The sequence below is a fragment of the Carassius gibelio genome, chromosome A21, assembly GCF_023724105.1.
Source record: "Carassius gibelio isolate Cgi1373 ecotype wild population from Czech Republic chromosome A21, carGib1.2-hapl.c, whole genome shotgun sequence".
In the NCBI taxonomy this organism is placed as follows: domain Eukaryota; kingdom Metazoa; phylum Chordata; class Actinopteri; order Cypriniformes; family Cyprinidae; genus Carassius; species Carassius gibelio.
In genome coordinates, this window is record NC_068391.1 from 22,418,318 (window position 1) to 22,441,588 (window position 23,271).

The 23,271-nt window shown below is 37.5% G+C and overlaps 1 protein-coding gene across 1 annotated transcript in view; it reads right to left on the bottom strand.

Moving 5' to 3' along the window:
• Positions 1-23,271, bottom strand: part of kif4 (kinesin family member 4) — a 152,491-nt gene that overhangs the window by 17,325 nt on the left and 111,895 nt on the right. The window contains exons 24-30 of the mRNA XM_052536367.1: positions 19,187-19,357; positions 5,333-5,449; positions 4,922-4,999; positions 4,684-4,776; positions 4,405-4,566; positions 4,102-4,224; positions 3,886-4,005 (exon numbers count right to left, since the gene is read on the bottom strand). Of these exons, the coding sequence (XP_052392327.1) occupies positions 3,886-4,005; positions 4,102-4,224; positions 4,405-4,566; positions 4,684-4,776; positions 4,922-4,999; positions 5,333-5,449; positions 19,187-19,357 (864 nt within the window). The remainder of the gene's footprint in view (positions 1-3,885; positions 4,006-4,101; positions 4,225-4,404; positions 4,567-4,683; positions 4,777-4,921; positions 5,000-5,332; positions 5,450-19,186; positions 19,358-23,271) is intronic.

Consider the following 23,271-nt stretch of genomic DNA (forward strand, 5'->3'; position numbering starts at 1 on the left):
GGTGTCTTGTAATTGGTGATCTTCTTTAGACTTTTCCACACTGATGCGGAGTCGTTGGAAGTGAACTGAGTCCTTATTTTTTCAGAATAATTCCTCTTTGCCACTTTGATCTCCTTTTCCAATGTGTATTTAGCCTGTTTATACAAGACATTGTCCCCCTTCACGTAAGCATCTTCTTTGGCCTGACGGAGCTGTCTGAGTTTTGCAGTGAACCACGGTTTGTCATTATTGTAAATTATTTGAGTCTTTGTAGGAATACACATATCCTCACAGAAACTGATATATGAGGTTACGGTCTCTGTGAGTTCGTCCAGATCAGTGGCAGCAGCTTCAAAAACACTCCAATCAGTGAGGTCAAAACAAGATTGTAAATCCTGCTCTGCTTCATTAGTCCATCTTTTTACAGTCCTTGATACAGGTTTAGCTGATTTTAGTTTCTGCCTGTAGGACGGTATAAGATGAACCAGAAGGTGATCAGAACGTCCCAAAGCTGCTCGTGGAACAGAGTGATATGCATCCTTTATTGTGGTGTAACAGTGATCCAATATATTACTGTCTCTTGTGGGACAAGTAACATGCTGTCTGTATTTTGGCAGTTCACGGGACAGATTGGCTTTTTTAAAGTCCCCGAGAATGATTAAAACAGAGTCCGGGTGTTGTTGTTCTGTCTCTGTGATCTGATCAGCGAGTTTCTGTAAAGCTGAGCTCACATGCGCTTGAGGATGGATGTAAACACTGACCAGAATGAACGAGTGAAACTCCCGCGGCGAATAGAACGGCTTGCAGTTAACGAAGAGTGTTTCGAGATTTGAGCAGCACGTCTTCTTTAACACAGTTACATCTGTACACCACCGTTCATTGATGTAAAAGCATGTCCCGCCGCCGCGCGATTTCCCAGTGGATTCTGATTCGCGATCCGCTCTGAACAGCTGAAAGCCCGGCAGATGGAGCGCGCTGTCCGGTATGGTGTCATTCAGCCAGGTTTCCGTGAAACACAGAGCAGCAGAGTGTGTGAAATCCTTATTTGTCCGAGAAAGCAGAAGGAGTTCGTCCGTTTTGTTGGGTAGAGAGCGGAGATTTGCCAGATGGATGCTAGGCAACGGCGCTCGAAATCCGCGCTTCCTGAGTCTGACGAGCGCTCCCGCTCACTTCCCCCGTCTGCGCGTCCTGAAGCGCTTGATCAGCGCCGCCGCTCCTCCGATAACAACGTTCACTAAAACATCTGAATAATTGAAATCCGGAAAAACATCTTGTGATGCGTTCTGCCGAATGTTCAGCAGTTCTTCCCTGGTGAAACTGATGGCAGGAATATAACTAAAGACAGGACAAACTAACAAAAACACAAAAACATATGCGGACCTCGTCACGGAGGCAGCCATCCTGTATCGGCGCCAGCGTTGCTCTATATGTACGTGCAACTATAGCTAAGAAAGTTTGTGGGTCAAAATGGAAAACGCGAATGCCTCGTCTATAAATGCTTGTCATTGTATTTAGGGAGCTGCAAATGGTGGTCCTGTAGCTCAACTGGTAGAGCAAGCGTAAGGTTGGGGGTTCGATTGCCCGGGAACACATGATAGGTAAAAATTGATAGCTTGATTGCACTGTAAGTCGCTTTGGATAAAAGCGTCTGCTAAATGCATACATTTAATTTAAATAGTTAAGTTATATCCTACCCATATGCATACGGCAGCTGTTATGAACACTAGTCATAGGATTAAATAATGCAGAGTGGCCGACGTTGTTCCGTGATTCCCTTATATTTGTAGGAGTTTTATTCAGAGACCACCTGGCTTTGGACGCATGCTCATAAAAGAAGCGACGCGGTTGCGATGCAATGTTCCTTTTTTAAATTCAGACTTGTAACATTTGGTATCTTGTCATTTTTATGATGTAAATTGAGTGAGAAAAAGCAATATTGGCTCCAAATATCGCCTCAAGAAAATTGGCAGCCCGTATCGGTCATCGGCTAAGGCTGATGAAAAAAAAAATCATTATCGGCATCAGCACAAAAAAAAATCCATATCGGTCGATCCCTAATATATATATATGTGTGTGTGTGTGTGTGTGTGTGCGTGTGTGTGGGTGTGTTAACTCACTGGGTGAGTTGACACACGCAACCGCACACCTAAAGACATATTTAGCTGAGCAAGTATGCTACTATGTGGGAGCATTTCGACATAAAGGGCAACGAAGTTACTTGCAAAATATGCTACGCAGTATTAAAATAAAGCAGTAGTGCAAGTACAATGCAATATCACTTGAGACACAAATATTCACAAGCAAATGAAAGACGCTTCCCAAAACTGTCATTCTTGCGTGACGTAATCTCTTTATTCCCGGGACATCTGTGCCATCGGAGAAGGTGTGTTCTGCCTGCGCTCCAGACTTACCCCAAACCATGAAGTGTGACATTTAAAAAAAAAAAAAATCCAAAATTGGAAAAAGAAATTAATGCGGCCGAAAAAATTATCGAGCTCATTTTTATTTTATATTTATAACTCATCGGTTTAAATTATATTAAGCCTTAAAGTTCTGCATAATTAAGGGAGTGGTCACTTGAGTGACAGGTAGATTGCCGCTGCTGTCACCGCCTTCTCGATAGGTGGGCATAGCTTCAGCAACCAGCTCCTGCCTTTTCGCCCATTTTTGATTGTCCGTGAGAGTCACACAATGACGCGCTGCCAAGATGGCGACGGCCCGCTCTGCATACATTAAGCTTCAAAAACGCTCTTCAGGAGTCAACGGGTGACGTCACTGAGACTACATCCATGTTTTTATACAGTAAAACACTGGCCTAGTAAAAGACAGGCCTAGTTATTACAGCATCAACATTCACAGAACAGTTATTTTCAACTAAAGCAAGCGGCTGTTGCGTGCCTGGTTTTGACGGCAGAATGCCAGCAAATAGCACTGCTTTTATAATCTCTAAAAGACATCTCAGTTCATCGTAATCTCACAAATCTCTGTTCTAACACAAATATATGCATAATGTATCTTTCATAATGTCTACAATTCATGTACTATAATGAAAGGATTTGTGAGCATGCAAATTTCAGCACTGCATTGCTCATTGCTACAAACATGTGTTATAGCCTAAATAGAAACTCTGCATATACTGTACACTTGCAGCAGTTAATTGTTTATATTAGTTTATGTTGCATTTGTGCAATAAATGAATAACCATTTATTTGTTTTAGATATTTTATGTTTAGATATTTATATTTTTGGTAGTCCTGTGAATCATTTTGTTCTCCCGCATCCCGCACACGACTGTCTACCTCTCGCGCCAGCACTCGTGCATCCTTTCCCGCGCTGATGTTGCGTAGGGGCTCCCGGGAGCATGTCTCTAATCCACTGGCACTTGACTCGACTGTGCGTGTAGGCCTACTACATCCTTTTTACATTCTCTAGATTATAAAACACTGCATTCTGTCAGCAATATAACGCGGCAGTAATGTATAGAGACCTTGGCTTGTAACTATACTCTTATTACTATTTCGACAATAATAACGTGTTAAATTACTGTTACTAAAAAAGTAATTAAATTACATTAACGCGTTACTAAGTAATGCATTAGTGCCCAACACTGGCAACAGCACATATTAAACCTGAACTAAGTGTTCACTTTTTTCTTGCATCACAGACACTTCTGGCTTGTTATGTTCTTATAATTTCTACAATGACTTTTAGTAAAACCAGACATGAAAAATCATAAAATGCAAGTAGAGAAAAGCGATTATTCAAATTTCAAAAATTTCATTTTTGATAGCAGAGTATGAATTCTATATTGCGTTATATGAAAATTTCAAATAATATAATATGGAAGAAAATGAAGTTTTTCTTTTTAGATGACCTACTCAGTTAGAAAGAGACTTTTGGTCTTACCTTCTTAGTAGGTGGAACACTAGGGGGTCTAAAAAAAGTAGCATCTCGTGGGCTAACTACTGTAGGGTCCTCAGGAATTGTAGCAGAATCCTTAGACACATCACTTATTTCGGACTGATCCTGAGAAAAATAAAAGAAATAACATCAGGAATTGTTATTTATAGGAAATATAGGATAAAAACAACCTCTGACTCTTTAAAAGAACATTCTACTAACCACATTGCTACGGTTATCCATGTTGCGACATTTCTCATGGTCACAGAGACAGTTTTCCCCACATGTAATTTTTCCCTTGCGGCAGCGACAAAGCTTGTTAACACAGCGGCCCCGACATGCACACTAGGAGACAGAATCATATGTAAATGGTTTGCTTAAAAAATAAGCCACTAGGAAGAAATAGTTTAAAGTTATACAGCTATATAAAGCTGCAACAAACTCCAAGGCATATCTTGGTGAATATACTTGACTATCTTTTAAGATCATAGATTACAATCTATGCATCACTGTCACAAAACTCACGCCATTCATTTTAGACTTCTTAGTGCCTCTTCGTGCTCTGTCACTTTTCTTTGGACGCCACTCGTCCTCTTCTTTCTCAGACTCTGATGGAGAGATGAGTTCATCGAGATCTATAGGTTCTTGCAGACGTGCCCGAGCAGTGGAGTAGCTTTTGGCTTTGGGCTTGATGTGTGGAGGGGGAGACAGAAAATCTAATTCTAAATCCATCTAAATCCTAAATCTGATTTTCAAAAAAAATAAAATAAAATAAAAAACACACAAAATGAAGAAGAGGTTCACCTTAGGTGGAACATATTCAAAAGATGTATCAGGTGACTCATTCATAGAAGACAGGACTTTCTTTGCACTGGTCAGCTGGGCCAGAAGTAATTTCTGTGGAGATTCACCCACAAAAAGACATGTTTTTAGAGTTCAGAAATTTGCATGCATAATTTAAAAGGGAAACTCAACTGAGAAATTCAGTTCCCACTTTGCTATATTACAGTATGATGAAATTTGTGAGCAAAAAGGCTTATACCTGCTTGTACTGTTCATTTTCATCCTTGAGTTTCTGATTCTGATCATTGAGTTCTCGTAGTTTTTCAATTTCCTCTTCCTGTGATGAATATATTTATTAATTACCCTTATATTTTTAAATGATTACTATTGTACTTACCAAATGTTACGTTTAATAGGTAATTCTGACACTAAATATGTGCGATGACCGCATCTCAAACCAAAAAAGTAAAAATTTTCACTGTATTTTATGCATTTCCAAAAGACTATAGAAAACCCAAGACATGTCACTCGTATATAGAAATAAGCATGTTATAACCCCAACTGTGCAAAAGTAACAACATTTATGACAGCTGTCGTCAGATTTCTTTGGTGATTTCAAATATCAATATCTGGTCAAAACAATATATGCAATGTATGGAGACATTCACACCTGAAACTTTAGACGCTGCATTAGCTCGTGCTCCCGTTTAGACACATCCTCCTGCTGTTCCTTCAGTTTCTCCTGTGCCACAGGCTTACTCTGGAGCTGACCGAGGAGATACAGTACCTGGACAACACATGAAAGTGAAAATGAGGTGACATCCATCCAAGTATGGTGACCCATACTCAGAATTTGTGTACACACAGTAGGGAACACACACACACACACACTGTGAACACACACCAGGAGTAGTGGGGCAGCCATTTATGCTGGCCACTGAGCGTAAACCTTTGGATTACGAGTCCGAATCTCTAACCATTAGGCCACGACATTAGACATGGCATCAGTGAAAAGAGAGAAGATAAAATAAAGATAGTTTTACCATTAAATCGCTACTGTTTTACAATAAGTGCAGTTGCTAATAATATTATACACAAAACATTTATTTTTTCAGTAATACACATTTGACAGTACAGCACTGAGCCTGAGTTTGGAAGCATACAACATATACTTTTATTAAAGGGTTCATATGACATTATTTGGTGTAATGCTATTGTAACAGGTTAGAATTCAGCTATATAAGAAACAACGAAAGAATATATATAATTTATTTATTTATTTATAATTATATTTCTAATAAAATACTTAAAGTATTAAACAAAAAGCTGAATAAAGTCATTGCAGTTTAAAATAATAAAATAATAAGAACAACATGAAGAAGAGGTTCACCTTAGGTGGAACATATTCAAAAGATGTATCAGGTGACTCATTCATAGAAGACAGGACTTTCAGAAGACAGTTCCACCTAAGTTGATAATATGTCTGGATGGAGACTGCGCGTGACATCATTGAGACGAGATGCGAAAGCAACGTGAGACACACTGATCGCGAGAGAAAAAGCAAAGATGAATCTGAGGCAAATATCTAAACAATCCTTTGTAATATTTGAATAATATGATGTATAATATGTTGCAGGCCTGTTATTTAACTATATTGGGTTATTTTTAGAACGTGATTGTTGATATTGCCTCTGATGATTGATTGAGAACCCCTGTGAAATCCAATGTGGGTTAAAAGCATATGAACCCTGGATTTGGTGAGTTTCTAAGTAATATTTGCTAAATTTACTGAAAACTGAATGTTATAATTGTTTATTGAAGTTTTGAAGTGTTTTATGTTTGTGATAGTTTCTGAAGGATATGAAATGTGATGTAATATTCTAATTAGGCACTTACATGCTAATTTGCACATGATCACATAGTCTGGTATGTTTTATGTTGAATATGAGTGAAAACTGTTTTGAATACATGAATATATCTTCGTATAGATTGATGGTTAATTGATGAATGTGCAGTGTGTATACTGTGTTGTTCTAAAGGAAATGGTTTCTATATGCTTTTGAAACTTAAGATGCTGTTTGTATAAACAGGTCAGGTTTTTTGTGTGTGATTGGATCAAACCTTTCAGACAATGAGATGGCAAGCCTCCCAACTGAACTTCTATGGATTTGAGAAATGCAGTAATCCTGTGTGTTCCAGTGGATTAGTGCTTCTATTGATCAGGTGGAATCCAATTCATTGCATATATTCTGATCGGTAGGATCTGACTTTTGCTTAAGCCAGTGGTAACCAACCTTTTTCAACTCACGGCCCACACAACCAAACAAATTAACTGACAAAAAAATTGCAAAAAAATTAACTGACCCCACAATTGTTGGGTTAATAACTTAGCACTCAGAAGCTAGTTTGTTAACTGTATTTATTGAATGAACTAAGACGCGATATGGACAAAAAAAAAAAAAAAAAAAAACACCTAAGGCGATTTTTTGATCAATTTTGCAATTTCGATTTTAATCACAATTTTGACACACACAGATATGCTTTACAGTCACAAATGCATTCAGGATGAATTTGAAACATATTTCCAAAAGAAAACCAATTAGAGCTTTATCAAAAATTTGTAACGTCTCTAGAACAGACAAGTCAAAATAATCACTATAGTAAAGGTGCCTCAGTGTTGAAATAGATTTGTTTTAAATTATACAGGTTCACACGTACTCCGTCTGCAGTGCGTATATGTAAGCGGAGCAGAAGCAGCAGTGAGAGCGCATTATTGTAACGAAAGCACATTAAAATAATGCACGAGAGCGAATCTCTCTGTTCGCACGCAGATTTCCTTTGCTCTGTCACTAAACCAGACGTGCTTGCTCAGATACACGCTGCTCTTGCCTGTAGAGAGAGTGTGCGCACTTAAAACATGTCTCCTCTCACTTAAACTGCATCCTGTGCACTCACAACTCTCTCTATGCTCATGTGCTAGATATTAATTATTTTCGCACGCTTTTAATTTCTAGCCTTTCACCGTGTGCAGTGTGAACGCTCTGATCCATTAAACATGGGCTCGGAAAAAAGGCGCATCACAGACAGTTTGTGAACCAGGAGTTAGGCATATACCCGGTCTGTTCTGTTTGCATTCTGACTGGATCGGATAGCATACTGCTGGAGGTCAGGGCCGCAGAAAATCTTGCTATAAAGTGATTTAGAAATCGTGATTTTATGATGATTTCTAATAATTGCATAGCCCTAGAATGAACTGGCAATGACCAGAAAATAACTGGTCAAAATAAATAAATGGGAAAACCAGAAATGTTTTTTTTAAGCTGCAACCAACCAACTCCTCCTAACACCTCTGGTCCAAGACAAGCCCATTATTAATTTTACATAAAAAAATAAAGAAATGTTAATTCTGTTCTCAACTTGTTCTTAAAAAAAAAAAAAAAAAAAACACACACACAACACAAAGTACCGATAAGAATACCGTTAAAGTACCGGAGCGTTAAGCAGTATCGGTAAGAGTAGTAATACCTTTAAAACCTTAACGATACCCATCCCTAGTAGCATATGCAGCAAAGATAGAAATTGGTGGTTCATTCTTAAACCAGTCAGCAAGCTCGAACAGTTGAAGCATAGTTACGGTTAAAAAAATTTTTTTTAATTATATATATATATATATATATATATATATATATATATATATATATATATATGAAATGATGTTATTATTTTATGATTTAGACATTTTTACATATTAACAATATTATTATTTATTTTAAAAGTAATTGGCGGCCCACCTGCAATACCACTGCGACACAACAGGGGGCCGCGGCCCACAGGTTGAAAACCACTGTCTTAAGCGATTCTACACCAAGAGACTTTTGCACACACTAACATATTTTTCCACTTTGATGACAAAAGATACATTAATTTATACACCGTCTGAGAAGTTATTCACTGTTATATTGTTTTAATTGTTGTCAAATTGAACTGATATTGTACTTTTCTTTTTCTTATTTCAAATGTTTTAAATTGGGTTAATCTTTTCTATGATCTTTTATATAAAGGCTTGAATAAAAAAGGAGAAAAACCTAAAGATAAGAAAAGCTCTTATTAAACTAAAAGTTAGTAAAACTAAATATCTATAAACCAAAATAGAAACTAAACAACTGAAATACAAATCATATAAATAGAAGCAAATAGTAAAAAAATATTTAAATAGTGAACAGAGCTCAAAGATACCAAAAAGAAGAACAAGGGATTGAAAAGAACGATTATTTCATTTGTTTTTATTTATTTTCTTCAATTGTTGTTGTGGTTTTATTACACTTGTTTTCATTATTTTTGCACCAACGAAATACATTGAGTCATTTCCAGCTATTATCTGTTTCCTTGTTTGCGTTGATCACTTACCCTCCTGTAACGAACCTAATCACTGGTCCAATATCAGGTGCTTAGAGTGACCTGTCCCTGTGTCAAGTAACTTCTTACTACACCATGTTTTTATGCAGTTTAAGGTTCAGAAAACACATTATTTTGCACCTAATTTACATTAATGTTGCTCCTCTTTGCCTCTTTTTTTTTTTACAAAACTCAGCATTCTGAGAAGTGAGTTGTGCTATGATTGGCCAGCTATCCAGAGTGTTGCGATTAGCTGAATGCCTCAAGCAAGACAGAAATGTTATGCCCCTCACTATACTGTGGTGTCATGTTTCCAGGCGATATAAGACAAAAGCATTAAAACCCATTACAAACAAGGCATTTGTTACATCCAGTTAGGAGATAATTACTGATAATAATGACTAATACGGTCTTTAAGCATTGAATTGTGTATCACGCTGCATTAAACAAAACCGTGTCTGCATTTGTGATCAAAGAAACGTAAAAACAATCGCATCTCTACATTGCTCAAAACTTGCGTTTGAATCATCAGTGGCAAATCCTTAAAGGGGGGGTGAAATGCTATTTCATGCATACTGAGTTTTTTACACTGTTAAAGAGTTGGATTCCCATGCTAAACATGGACAAAGTTTCAAAAATTAAGTTGTACGTTTGAAGGAGTATTTCTGTTCCAAAAATACTCCTTCCGGTTTGTCACAAGTTTCGGAAAGTTTTTTTTCGAGTATGGCTCTGTGTGACGTTAGATGGAGCGGAATTTCCTTATATGGGTCCTGAGGGCACGTTTGCCGGAAGAGCGCGCGCTCCCATATAGCAGAGAAATGAGAGCACAGACATCCACTGACCAGAGCGAGAGCATCGCGAAATGTCACAAAAGAAGTGTGTTTTTAGTTGCCAGGGCAAGACAACCCTGCACAGATTACCAAAAGAGAAACAGCATTAAGGGACCAGTGGATGGAGTTTATTTTTACAGAGCATCAACGGAGTTGTGCAAGTGTTTGTGTTTGTTCCCCTGCATTTCGAAGATGCTTGTTTTACAAACAAGGCCCAGTTTGATGCCAGATTTGCACATCGTTTATTTCTTAAGGATAATGCAGTCCCAACGAAAAAGGGTCACGATCGTGTGTTGGAACCGCATGCAGTGAGTAAAATATCTCTGTGTTGTTAACTTAGTTATCGGCGCGTAAGCACATCAAGTAAACAACATGCGATGTTGTCATCAATCTGCACGAGTAAAACTGCTTCAAATATCTCCGTGTTGTTAACTTAGCTATCGGCGCATAAGCACATCAAGTAAACAACATGCGATGTTGTCATCAAACTGCACTTTCCACATGTACAGCTTAAAAAAAAAAAAAAAAAAAAAAAAGACGACAAAGTGGAACTCCAAAACGCTAAGCAAATATATACAGTTTCAGTACATACCACATAGAGACTTCGTTGCTGATGCTGCTCTTGTTAAATTTCAGCCTCTGGATCTGATTCTGGATCATAAATATACACTGAATCTGACTGTTAGCCATGGTTTGTTTTGGTTGGTTTTGTCCTCACGGTCACAGCTTCCAAACACTCTCAATGCAAAAGCTTACTCGCGCTCGTGATTCTTTAGCTCCGCCCACATGTCACGCCTCCAGCCGGTCGTGTTTTTCCGGGAAAAATCGGTACAGACTATCTTTCTCTTATGAATATAATAAAACTAAAGACTTTTTGGAGTTATGAAGGATGCAGTACTACTCTATAGGTACTCAAGATTAACAGGATATTGAGTGAAAACGAGCATTTCACCCCCCCCTTTAACATATGTAAACGTACTTCTAGACTGTGAGTAAGAAGCACCAGACTGGCCTTGCAAAGTTGAAACTGCCCCACTTTATAGAAACTGTGTTGTAGGCTAGTCTCACATGAAACAGTCCTTATTCTCCTTAAGAAGTATTGCACACATCTGAATATTTGGGTTGAACTGTTCCTAAACAGTGTTGTAAATACAACCTAACCACTGATTTCTAGTCATGCCCTCCTTTGGAAAGCTAAATGAATTAGCTTTGCGTTCACAACGAAACACAGCTTCTCCACAAAATGGTGGCGATGGCGACAACAGTGAGATAACAAAAGTTAATAAAAGCCTTCTTTCAAGAGTGAACATTTGGGTGACATTATGCAAATCTTCCCACATCGTGAAGTAGACATTTGGGGGCATGTTAGAATGAGCCATTCTAGGAGGGCGTGGTTGACTCTTAATTTTTATATAGAATATTTATTTGGATTTGAGACTTCAGTCTTTGCAACTTTACAGATCTACTTTATGCACCAGGAGCTTGTAACACTCCAAAGAAAAAGGGAAATCTGAAAATCACATCGCAGGGCTCCAAACAAAAATAAAATCGAGTAAGAAGCCATTGGCTCCTATAAATTAAAAAACGTAGGTGCCAAATTATTTTTTTAGGTGCCACAGAATAAACAGGTTTTATGTGTTTTATTTAAATTATTTATTTTACATTTTAACTTTTTAATCATACTGACGTGTTTATGTCTCATCTTTTCTTGACTTTATCAGCATTTTAATCCATCTTGTAGATGACCTGGGAATGAAGGTTCACTTAAAGTGGGAGCTAAATGTCTTTTCCAACTTGAAATATACAGTCATGCGATGTTTATTATCTGTACTAATATCATGGACCATAAGCATCACTTGGCCCCTGAGTATAGTTTGGGGTCCTCCTCAATGCATCCTGTAAATGTTGTCATACCCTCTTAACCCCTTACTAGTACCCCCCTTTTTTGGCATGGAGACAGAAATGACATACCCAAAATAAAAAGGTTTCTGCTCATGATTCTTTCTGACTAGATACATAATCAACCTTAGTTCACAAAGCTGACACTTCAAAGTTTACTGTTCAGGAATCAGAATCACTCAGACTGTTATGATAATAGAGATATATAAGCTCAAACATAAAAACAAAAATAAAAATATTAAAAACATATTTTTTAAATGTATTTTAAAAATTGTTGATGTAGGATATGAGTTTGAAAGCACAGTGTAGCTAAGGCCACAAGTCTTCCAAAACTTCATAAAAAATTTCATAATCGAATCTGTAAAACTGTGAATTTTATGAAATATTTTCTAAGGCCATTGTCATGTGTGTTTTTAGAGAAGGCTAATCAGATTGATTTATGGCCCTTGTCATCTCTGTAAGATCTCACATGTAAACTCTCCTGTGTATTTTGTATGTGTGTTTAGCTGTGAAAACTGCCCGATTCATTATTCTATTATTCTCACCAAACGAGTCTTTCACACCTCCGCCGGGTATGACACATTATCCGCATTACTCTTTTATCATTATTCTTTTGTTTTTATTCCACCTTTATTAGCCTTTATTGTGGTTTTTCAGGTTTTACAAAGACACAAAGCAGCGATCTCACTTCAGTCTCTGTTTGCATTTAGCCCTTATTTATCAAAAGTCTTACTATAAAAATACAACAAAACATTTTCTTACGACCTTACGTGAATTATTGAGACAAAAATGCATTATGAAGAAGAAATGCACCTGCTATTAGTAGCACTGGAGCTAACGTTAGCATCAAGCTACATCAGACATTTTATTACAAAATTATTAGTACACTTTTACTCAAAACTCACTTTAAACCCCGATCGAGTGTTTATAATAACTTCCTTTAGCGATCAGGGGTGGTATTTGGTCGTTTACTGTTGTAAAAATATGTTATTTGTAGCCTTTCATCGCTGCACAAGTTAGCATTTCCGATGTACATTTTTTTTATATTTTATAAAATGCCCCAGATCTCAAGAAAATCTCATACCAAGCTTTACTATCGTAATCGCGGGTTTATTATACATCAGTAAATATATCCATATATCTCCGCGGATATGCATCTTTGGTCTATAAATCCTTATTGACGCTGTTCAGTGAGTCTATGCGAACAAAAAATATACCGCTGCAGACGTGACTGAATATGAATGAGTGGTGAATTTCTATTCAAAATGTGGCATAATACGGATTTATTATTTTGCACTCCTGACATAAATCACTAAATATCTGTCACTGCAACAATGTTTTATCAAAATATTGGTCAAAAATCGAAGCTTGAGTCTTTAAACTTCCAATTGATGCACAGTTTGTCCAGATCAAGTAAGACAGTGATGTTTAACGTGCTGTGAAAGTGAAACAATAATAAACTGGGGCCGTCGGCGATGTTTGCACGTAAAGGGGTTAAAAATAAAGGTGCTTCATGATACCATAGAAGAATCTTTTTTTCCTGTCTAAATGGTTTCATAAAGAACCTTTAACATTTGAAGACAATAACAGATTATGAAAAGGTCAGAAAGAGATTGTTCTTCAAAGAGCCTTTGACTGAATGGTTCTTTGTGGAACCAAAATTGTTCTGTGAAGAACCTTTTAAGCTCCTTTATTTTTAAAAGTGCATGTCTTTCACACTTTCAGTCTGTTTTTCTTAATTAGTAAAATTAAATTTTATAGGAGGAGTTGAATCATGTAGACAACAGGTTAAGTAAACTACCTTTTGATGTTAATTCATGTTCATTATGTACTCTAATAGTAAAGAGCAAGGTATGATAGGTTCACGTGCTGCCTGAACTGAGGCACTACTCGCGATCGCACCTGCCGCATTAGGCCGGTGACACACTGGTTGCGTGGCGTAAGCGTCTCGTGTCTGAAGCGTCCCAGAAGCGTGGTGGCTGCCTAGCGTGTTCTGTGTCTTTACACACCAGAAGCGTGCCTGGCGCGGCGCTGGCGCGCTGCTACTGTAGAGGGAGACCGTTGACAGACCAGGCTTTTGTCTTCATGACAACAATATCAACTTTTCTTTACACACCTACACCTACGCCTACTGATAAAGGACACCGTCAAAAGTATTGACGGCGAAATAGATTATGTTTGACAGGTGCAATATTTGAAAATTTTATTTTTTAATTACATTTATATCTGAATTTGTCAACCTATAGACTTTCAAATATCAAAATATCATGAATTCATATGTATTTGTGTACAAAATGACATATAAACACATTTTCCTATTATATTTTGCCTGGAAACGCTTCCAACACGCGTGCGTGTCGCAGTAAAAATAGGCGTCGGTTCTATTTCTAGCATGCTCGCATTTTCCACGCGGCTCGAGCCGCGCCTGAGACGCGCGTCTCACACAGGCGGTCTTGTAAGCTCTAACCTGTTAACATGGGAGCCGAATTAAAAACCGACACGCAACGCGGCTGAGACGCTTGCGTCACGCATCCAGTGTGTGGCCGGCCTTACTGTGCGTTCACACCGCCGGCGTCGAGAGCGTCAAAGTGGCCGGAAGTCATTCATTTTCAATGTAAGCCGGACTCAAGCAGCGGCGAGGAGCGGCACGGTGCAACTTGGCCGTTGAGAGCGTCGAGGAGAGTTAAAATCAAGGCAACTTTATGGGTAATAAGCTATGACGCGGTTGGGCAGCAACCAATCGGAGCGTAGAATCCACCGCTTGAGAGGATTCCAGAGAACGCAGCTCCGACCACATTAGTTCCCAAGCACAATGGAGGACAGGTTGATTATTGCCGTTTCGCGTTTGCAATAATTTATGATGTGTCCCTGTTTGCGTACAGGGACATAAAAAATTAATTAAAAGTGATACGTGGACCAAGGTGTCTGAGATTGTTCATTTTAAGTAAAGGATCTTAATATTTAATCCACAACAATATTTAATGAGGTTAACTTACAACGTTACCCTCCTTGTGGTTAGTCTGCACGAGATCAACAAGCTTGTTTGCTTTGCAGACACTTTAAATACAAAATAAGCATTCGGTATACGTCAGAGCGTCTGAGCGCTCACAAATCTTTCTGCAGCGTCGTGAACAGAGCAGCAAGAGCGATTTTTGACACTCTCAACGCCGGCGGTGTGAACGCACAGTTAGGGGCCATTCACATGTCGCGTCTTTTGTGCGCTCAAGTTCGTTATTTCAAATGTAGGCGCGCGGTATGCGTGCATGCTCATAATGGAAGCGACTTGCTCGTTTTTTTCCAGGTGCGCCCGCACCGCATCGAGTTAAAAACATCTCAACTTTTCAGAATCCTGCAAGTGCACTGCGGGTCATGTGACAAGAACCAACCAATCAGCTTCATCCTTTCCACTACCAACGTTGAAAGCTCAGCCAAGATGAAGGAACAGCTGATCATAGCTGTATATGGATAGCCATTTTTAAATACATTTAGTAACAGAGCTACTGCAAGCAATTTTTAGTGCTGCAAATCCATTTATCCTTTGCTGAAATTTAGTCAGGGACCAGATCATGGTTGCTTAGCAACGCCAGACGCCTCAGGAGCACAAGATCCCAAAAGGCTTTTGGAAAAAAATCAGAAAGTGCGATATGTGAACGGCCCCTTAAAGAGCACCAAAACTGTATTTATTGTTTGAATTGTTATGAATTTGGAATAATTTTAAAGCTGATACTTTGTAAATTAAAAAGTAACAAAACAAAGCTTTTTGCGATTACTGGACGGCAAGTGCACTTCAAATAATGAAGTTCATGCATTAACAGAACACAGCATGGACTAAGATCTTAAGAAGAAGCCTTATGATTATAAACGAGAACTGTTAACGATATTGCCAATATCCACACAGATGACAGCTTTACTTGTAGTTTGTTCAAGTTATGAACGCTGTTTTTCTGCACTTTCTCTTCAAGTCTCCATTTCTCTCTCTCGTGCGTTTATCAGGTGTGCGTCAGCGCTGCTGCGCGGCAGATGAGGACTGTTTAAAAATCTTTTTCCCTTCTAAAACTTCGATCCGCATTCTCTCAATGCGCGAACATTATAAAAGATGTGAATGCAAAACAATCAGGAAAAAATGCATTACATTCATTTTTTAAGAGATAACAAATACCGAGCGGCAACCTCACGCTCTCTCTCGTGAAGCCAATAAGGAAGTGACAAAAACTGCAATTCATTGACTGGCCGCTTGAGGCTGGCTGCAAAAGGGAGTCGTCCCATAGACTTCCCATGTTAAAATGCCCAACTTTACAGCAGAAAAAAACATGTTTACAGCCTGGTTCAAAAAATGATTTTGGTCTATATTGCTAATTTTGCCCTTCATGACAATTGTGAGAGGGGTGAATTTATTTTAAACTCGTCTGTTTAAATTATATTAAGACTTAAAGTTCTGCATAATTAAGGGCGTGGCCACTTGAGTGACAGGTGGATTACCATTGCTGACAATGCCGTTGCGCTAGGTGGGCGTGGCTTCAGCAATCAGCTCCTGCCTTTTTGCCCATTTTCGATTATCCGGGCGATTCGCCCGGTGACGCGCTGCCAAGATGCCGACGGCCCACTCTGCACACTTTGAGCTTCAAAACCGCTATTGAGGAGACTACGAGTGACGTCACGGACACTACAGTCCATATTTTTTTACAGTCTATGGTAAATACATAGGCCTAGTCGCCAGTGGCGACCTCAGCAAAAACTTCACTCGCATTTTAATATTTATGGTCGCAAATGCAACCGTTTTATTCGCAGTTTGGAGCCCTGCATCGTATGACCCCTTTAACAACAGTAATGTGGAAATCTAATTCATGGAAAATGTATATATTATACTCTTATTAAATGTACCATTATTCTTCTATAGTATTATACTTAACTGACAGACTACTTCAGTGATTATAAAAGGAGTGCTCTTTACTAGCTTTGTGTGATTGTCACAAATTGAACAAGTTTTATTTATTTTTTTTCAAACACTGTGACTTTTCTTTCATACACAAACTTTTATTTATTGATGCCATGACATTTTATAAGAGTGGTTTTATAATCTCAAAATATAAAGCAAAAAAGTGGAAATGAAAAGTTAATAAGCCAATAAGTACTCAATGATGCCATTTACTAAAAGTAAATGGTTAAAGTAGTAATTTGATGTCTTTTTTAACATGTTTAAAAAGTATGTTTAACACAAAGTAATGTGGTAAAAGTGCTTGATCTCTCAAAAGGTTGTACAAACCCTGAAATAATGAAATAACGTTCAACTTATTTAACTATCTGCCACAACACCATGGTCATATAGTTTGCGTTACTACTTCGGTATTTCTTTTTCATCAGCGTTTGATCGGTTTATAACAAAATTGTGTGCAAAATTTGCATGGTTCTCACTAGATATCGCAGTGACATATAGTAACAGTGTCACGAGATCAACACTAGTTACCTAGTAAACCTGTTCTTAATTTGGACCAGTTTTTTTTGTGATTTTTTGAAATGGCAGTGCTCATGAGGTGGGCAATGTGGTGGTCACACCAGTGCGATCACTCAAAAAAAAATTTACTTGCACCAGGAGAAAAACACTGGTCACAAAATGAGACCATTTGGTTGCAGTCTGGAGCCCTGTACTGACATCAATAAATTCCAAAAGCAGAAAAATCTCAATATATCAACAACACTGTATATCAATGCAGAAGGAAAAGTGATCATTTTAGGTAATGTAACTGCTCACCATTTTAATTATCTTTCTGTCAGTTTGTTTAAATGACTGTGCAGTGTAAAAAATACATACAAATTCCATTAAATCATTTCAGTAACCCTCTGGAGTCTAAGGGTATTTTTTGGGCCTGGAGAAGTTTTGTCATGCCCTGAAATTTGTGCTTTTTTCAGTAACTTGTAAACATCTTATTGCTAAAGTCTAATCTCACTGTAATAAGCACAAACTGGGCTATAATAATATGTGAGCAGCATGTATGTACATGATTGTGTTTTTGAGAAAAAAAGTGTGTACAAAATAAAAATATATAATTTTATGTTTGTAGTTTATTAAAAATATATTTAGTTATCCCACATCATAATTTAATATCCACTTGAGGGAGCAGTTAAACAGTTTGTTAGAAACAATCAAAGCTGACTTTCAAACAAATTGTTTGGCATCATTACTCCAGTCACACAATCCTTCAGAAATCCTTTTAACAATCTTGTTTTCTAAAAAAAAAAAACATTTATTGTTATTATTATTATCATTATTATTAATGTTGAAAAGAGCTGAGAATATTTTTTCTGGGTTTTTAGGGGGAATAAATTGAAAGAAAAGCATTGTTTTTACATTTGTTACAGTTGTATTTGTTACATGTATATTATTTACATCAAGCTTTTGAATGGTATAGTATTGTATATTGTTATTAAAACTTCATAATGTTTCACTTGATTATACATTTAGTCAGGAATTTTAGTTCGGAAAAAGTCTAACTAGTAAAATGTTTCCACATTATGTGGTAACTAGTACAAGTATATAAATAAATAAAAAGAGACTTACTGATGTATGATCTCTGCTGAATAAAGTGCTTCATTCTTTTTTTAGGAAATCCAAATCTCAAATCCTCAAGCACATTGCATCTTTTTGGGGTGAATTATGTCTTATTCCTCTCATCGCGAAGCAAACAGTAAAAAAAAAAAAAAAAACTTGAACAGTCTCGCTGCGTTGTCTTCTGTTGTATGGGCGTATATTCAAGCCGCGTGCTTCAGTGAAACATTAGAATCTGAATAGCGCATTCAGCGCAGGGTGGTGGTCGCATTAGAATATAATAAAGGGAGACGTGAAAAACGGACATTGCGTTGTTTTCATATGGATTACTTTATCACAGAATATCTGTTTTCAGCAGCACTTGTTAAAAGTAAACATGTCAGGCTCTCTATAGATATATCTCTCGTGTATCTTCGTTGAGTATTCACTGAGTTACAGTTCATTTTAATGACGTGTTTGTAAATGAAGATCAGCACAGACAAAGGCTGCAGACAGCACACCTTGTTTGTTATCTTTATTTTATAAATGCACAAAGTTTTGTGTTATGTCTGTATCCAAAAAAAGTAGACCCTTTACAGATTCGATTGATGTATTGCTCTTATCTGTACGATCAAAACTGAAAGTGTAGTTTAAGTTATTTTCGGGGGTTAACAGGAGAAAATGACTCATAACGCGTACACGCGTTAATCAACTCCAGAGGGTTAAACTCTTAAAGAGAAAACCTACTTGCAAAATAAGTGAAGTTTATCATTTAAATGAAACAACTTTTAAATGAAAAAAAATTAATTTAAAGGGAACTCTGTCTTATATGACAATAGCAATATAACATATTTGAAGAGCTTTTATGAAAGCATACCTTCTCCTGGTGTCTCTCTTCCATTTCTACCAGTTGACTCTGATGTTCCATATCCATAGAAGACATGAGTTTGCGCTCATCACACAAGACCTTCTGCATATCCAGCAGATTGGCTTTTTCCTGCTTCAGCTCACTCTCCAGCTTGGCATTGGCCACCTTAGAGGCTACAACCTGAAACAGGTTCACAAAAATTGGTCAAACTTATTACACAACAGTAAAATTAAATGGCTTCATAACTAACCAAATAATGTGTTCTGTGTGAACGGTACCCAAGCCTACCTCAGACTGACTATGACTGGTGGACTTGATAAAATTTTTAACAAAAAGCTTATTCAAAAAGAAAAGAAAAAAAAAAAAACTTTTAGAATATCTGAATAATCGTAACTTTTAGTTGAACTTTTTAAAATCAATTGACATCTATGTCACACATGAGTGTTTGTCCCAAATGCACAATAAGTAGTTTTTCGCAACTAGAGGGTACGTATTCAAAATAAACAAAGACCAGTAAGCATAGTTTGATGATGCCATGACTGAGTGTGGAAAGAGGAGAGTTGTCGTCTTCATCCGCACAGCCAATGCAAGCCGACGGGACTCTGGCAGAAATCATGGTCTTGGATGAGCGAATGATTTATTAACATCAGAGCCCGACCCATATATATTATCGGCTGGCCGATATTATCAGCCGATATGAGCTTATTGCATTTAAATCGGCTTCAGCATTTATAACGGCCGATGAAACATGAGAAACAGCGTCTTGTTATGAGTGTTGCATAGTTTGCCCACCAGATGGAGGTCTGCAACTCTGCAGTTGACAACAGCATAGGTCATTGCACTTACATAAACATGAATCCTGCATGTTCTATGTGTGGTGTGTGTCCATTGCAAGATAGAGCTGGCATACCACAACTAGGGCCCTATGATTTCCGCGATGCAGAAAACGCGGAGGGAATCGCGGAATCCAGTTATAAAAACGGAATTTAAAGTTTAACGCGGAATGGCAAGGAATTTGGCAAATTTTGAATGAATTCATTAAAAATAGGTCATTGCACTTACATAAATATGAATCCTGCATGTTCTATGTGTCACTGTTAATGAATGGCGCAGAAGCGCCTCTTCATTAAACAAACGTAAGCGTGCATTAAGCTCGCGGTGAATTCAGCGTCAGCTGTCTCACTAAATAAGAACGTAAACACATGAACAACATCTCCGGAACTGCTCTGACAGTCACTTCATGAGCATTTGACCGTTTGATTTGAGTAAAACTAGCGTCACTCACATCACATACACAGAGCTGTAAAGGTACGCCAACCCGTCAAAATAAAAGTCCAGTTAAGACTGTTGTTCAGCAGAATGTACATAGCCCATCACTAAAAACTTGTTTTTTAAGTTTTAATCACACAAAATTTCTTCCATGTTTTATTTTTTTTATATAGTAAATCCCCTTTGTTTACCAAAAAGTTAAGTAAATTTTAAATAATTAAAAGATAAATTAAATTAATGTTTAATGTGTTTAATGTGCATCTCAGAAAATGCTTTATTTAAAACCCCAACTGAATGGCACTTAAATGCACTTAATTCATCTTTCAACTTTATTGTCATTGCTCACAGTACAGACAGAGAACCTGAGACCTGCAGTGACGGATTGATTGACAGCTGCTGTCAGAGACGCTAAAATGGAGAGTGACTGTAATGACGCAAGTAGCTTTGCAACCATGTTTGCAACAGAGCGATCATTTGAAGTAGAGGACTTTTCAGTAGAGGAGGTGTTCATATCAATTCGAGCCGCAGGCTCAAACTGCAGTCTTAACTCCCACATCGCGTAGCTTTTCAGCATGAGCTGTGTGGAGAAGCCCATTTCCACCTCCATTGCGTTGGAGAAGCAATCCCGTGTAAAATGCAGTTTGCACACTCCAGCTCTAGGCGGGAATTCGTGGTCTTCCAGGGCAAGTCCATGCAAACACTGGCGACTAATTTTAAAGTCTTCTGGTAAACTATGCAGTCCAGCAGTGCTGTCACAACCAGCAACACTACACCTGCGTACCATCCTGACCACTGTACTAAATACAGATAAATCTACGATAACTTGAAAATCTAAATAACTATATATTTGCTATGCTAAATAGATGCTATAATAATCTATCCTGATCGTTTTCAATACTTGCAATTCCAACTCCTGACTCACTAGTGAGTTTGACAGAACAAGATGGTTTTATACTGCCAAGGGCGTGGTAGCCCGTACCAAGGGGCGTGGTGAGCTGGAAACTGCTTACGTCACTTGCCACCGCAACATCCAATAGGAAAAATCAACTGCAGTAGCCACCGTTCAACCTGAAATTGGGCAGCATTCAGACGTTTTTACAATATATATTATAGAATTAAAACACTTTATACTCAAATGTCAAAAAAGTTACTCGAATCAATGAACAGCACTTATAAAGCCCCATTCTTATAGATCATTAACTAAAAAAAGTTGGTTTAGGGTTTAGTTACTCTTTAAGCAAAAACACATTTTATCCGACTACTCGATTAATCGATGGAATGTTTGGTAGAATACTCGATTACTAAAATATTCGATAGCTACCACCCTATGTTATTCTAACGCTAATGTAGCTTCCTTTTTAGCAGGCCCCTTAAATGCTCGCTATTAACTTGTTTAAAATTGACAGCGGTGTGTTCATGACACTAACGTTAACCATTCAACTTGGAGTAGGTGCGTTAGAAATGATTAAACCAGAGGGGACATGTAAATAAATGTGAGCTGAACAAGCGCTTTTTATTTTTTTACAGATTGTTTCAAAGCAGCTTTACAGACATAACAGGAAAATGTTGTAATAATATTGTTAAATATAAGTAGGTAATAGGTAATACCTATTGCTTGACAAATAAAAAAATATATATTTCTCATTTTTGCCTATGTAGGAGATCCCTGTTTATTATTATTATAATTCTAATGATGACATGAGTAATGATACATGGTGATATTATTAATAATATCTCTCTTTCTGCCCTACAGATGGCTGAAAAAGGTGAATGCTGTAGCAGCAAAGTGTGGGACTACTTCTGCAAATACTTTAACTTTAGTATTATAATTTATTTACAGTACACACACAGACTGTTAAAACCAGCTTCAACTGGAAGAAAGTAAAAGTGTTAAATGTTTAAAACCAGACTGTTTTTTGATCATTAAAAAAATATATACTTTTGATGTGCAATTGTCTCATTGAGACTGTAATCTAAGGCTTTTTTTAACAATCTCTTCTGGAAAATGGTTTACACAGCACACATACATAGAACAGGCAGATATTTTGCTATTGGATGTTGTGTAAGTGCAGTTTATAGGAAATGGGTCTAATATCCAGTTTATTTTCAAAATCGGAATCGGCCCCCAAAAATCCATATCGGTCAGGCTCTAATTAACATAGAATGAAGCAGGGTCAGGCTGAAAGCAGTCAAAGCAAAACAATGCCGTTTCCGCACCTTCCGGTCGTCCATTTGTGGGAAAAAAAAATGCAGCGCTATTTTATCAATACTAGATATGTTTGAAAGTTCTGTTATAATGCTACTCTGTGTGGTCATCACCGGTCCATTAAATCACACCACATATTAGAGCGTAGACTTGTGCCGGTATTCGGTAATGCAATATATTGCGGTGATTAATATGCACGATATTGTTATCGTGGGCACTTCTAAATACCGTGAATAAATATACATTATAAATTATTCAGAAATTGGAATGCATTTTAAGAATAGTATTCACATAAGCTGCTTAAAATGCACAACATCGCTGTATGCTGCTTGAAAGAGCACATGCGCTCTGATGTAAACAAGCATGCATGAGAAGCACATGAAAGCACATTCACTCTCTGACAGCAGATGGCGCTAAAAGGCAGCCCTTACCCTGTAAAAACAGTAAATAAAGCAGCTGTTAATTTCAAACCATATTTAAATAAATAATCTTAAATAACCATTCAGATTTGTGTTTTCCCTATGGTGTTTATTACAGAGCCAACTCCTGAAAAATTTAGACTTAATAGGCTATTAATCCTCAAACATTCATTTTTATTTTATTTTTTTTAATCTGGACT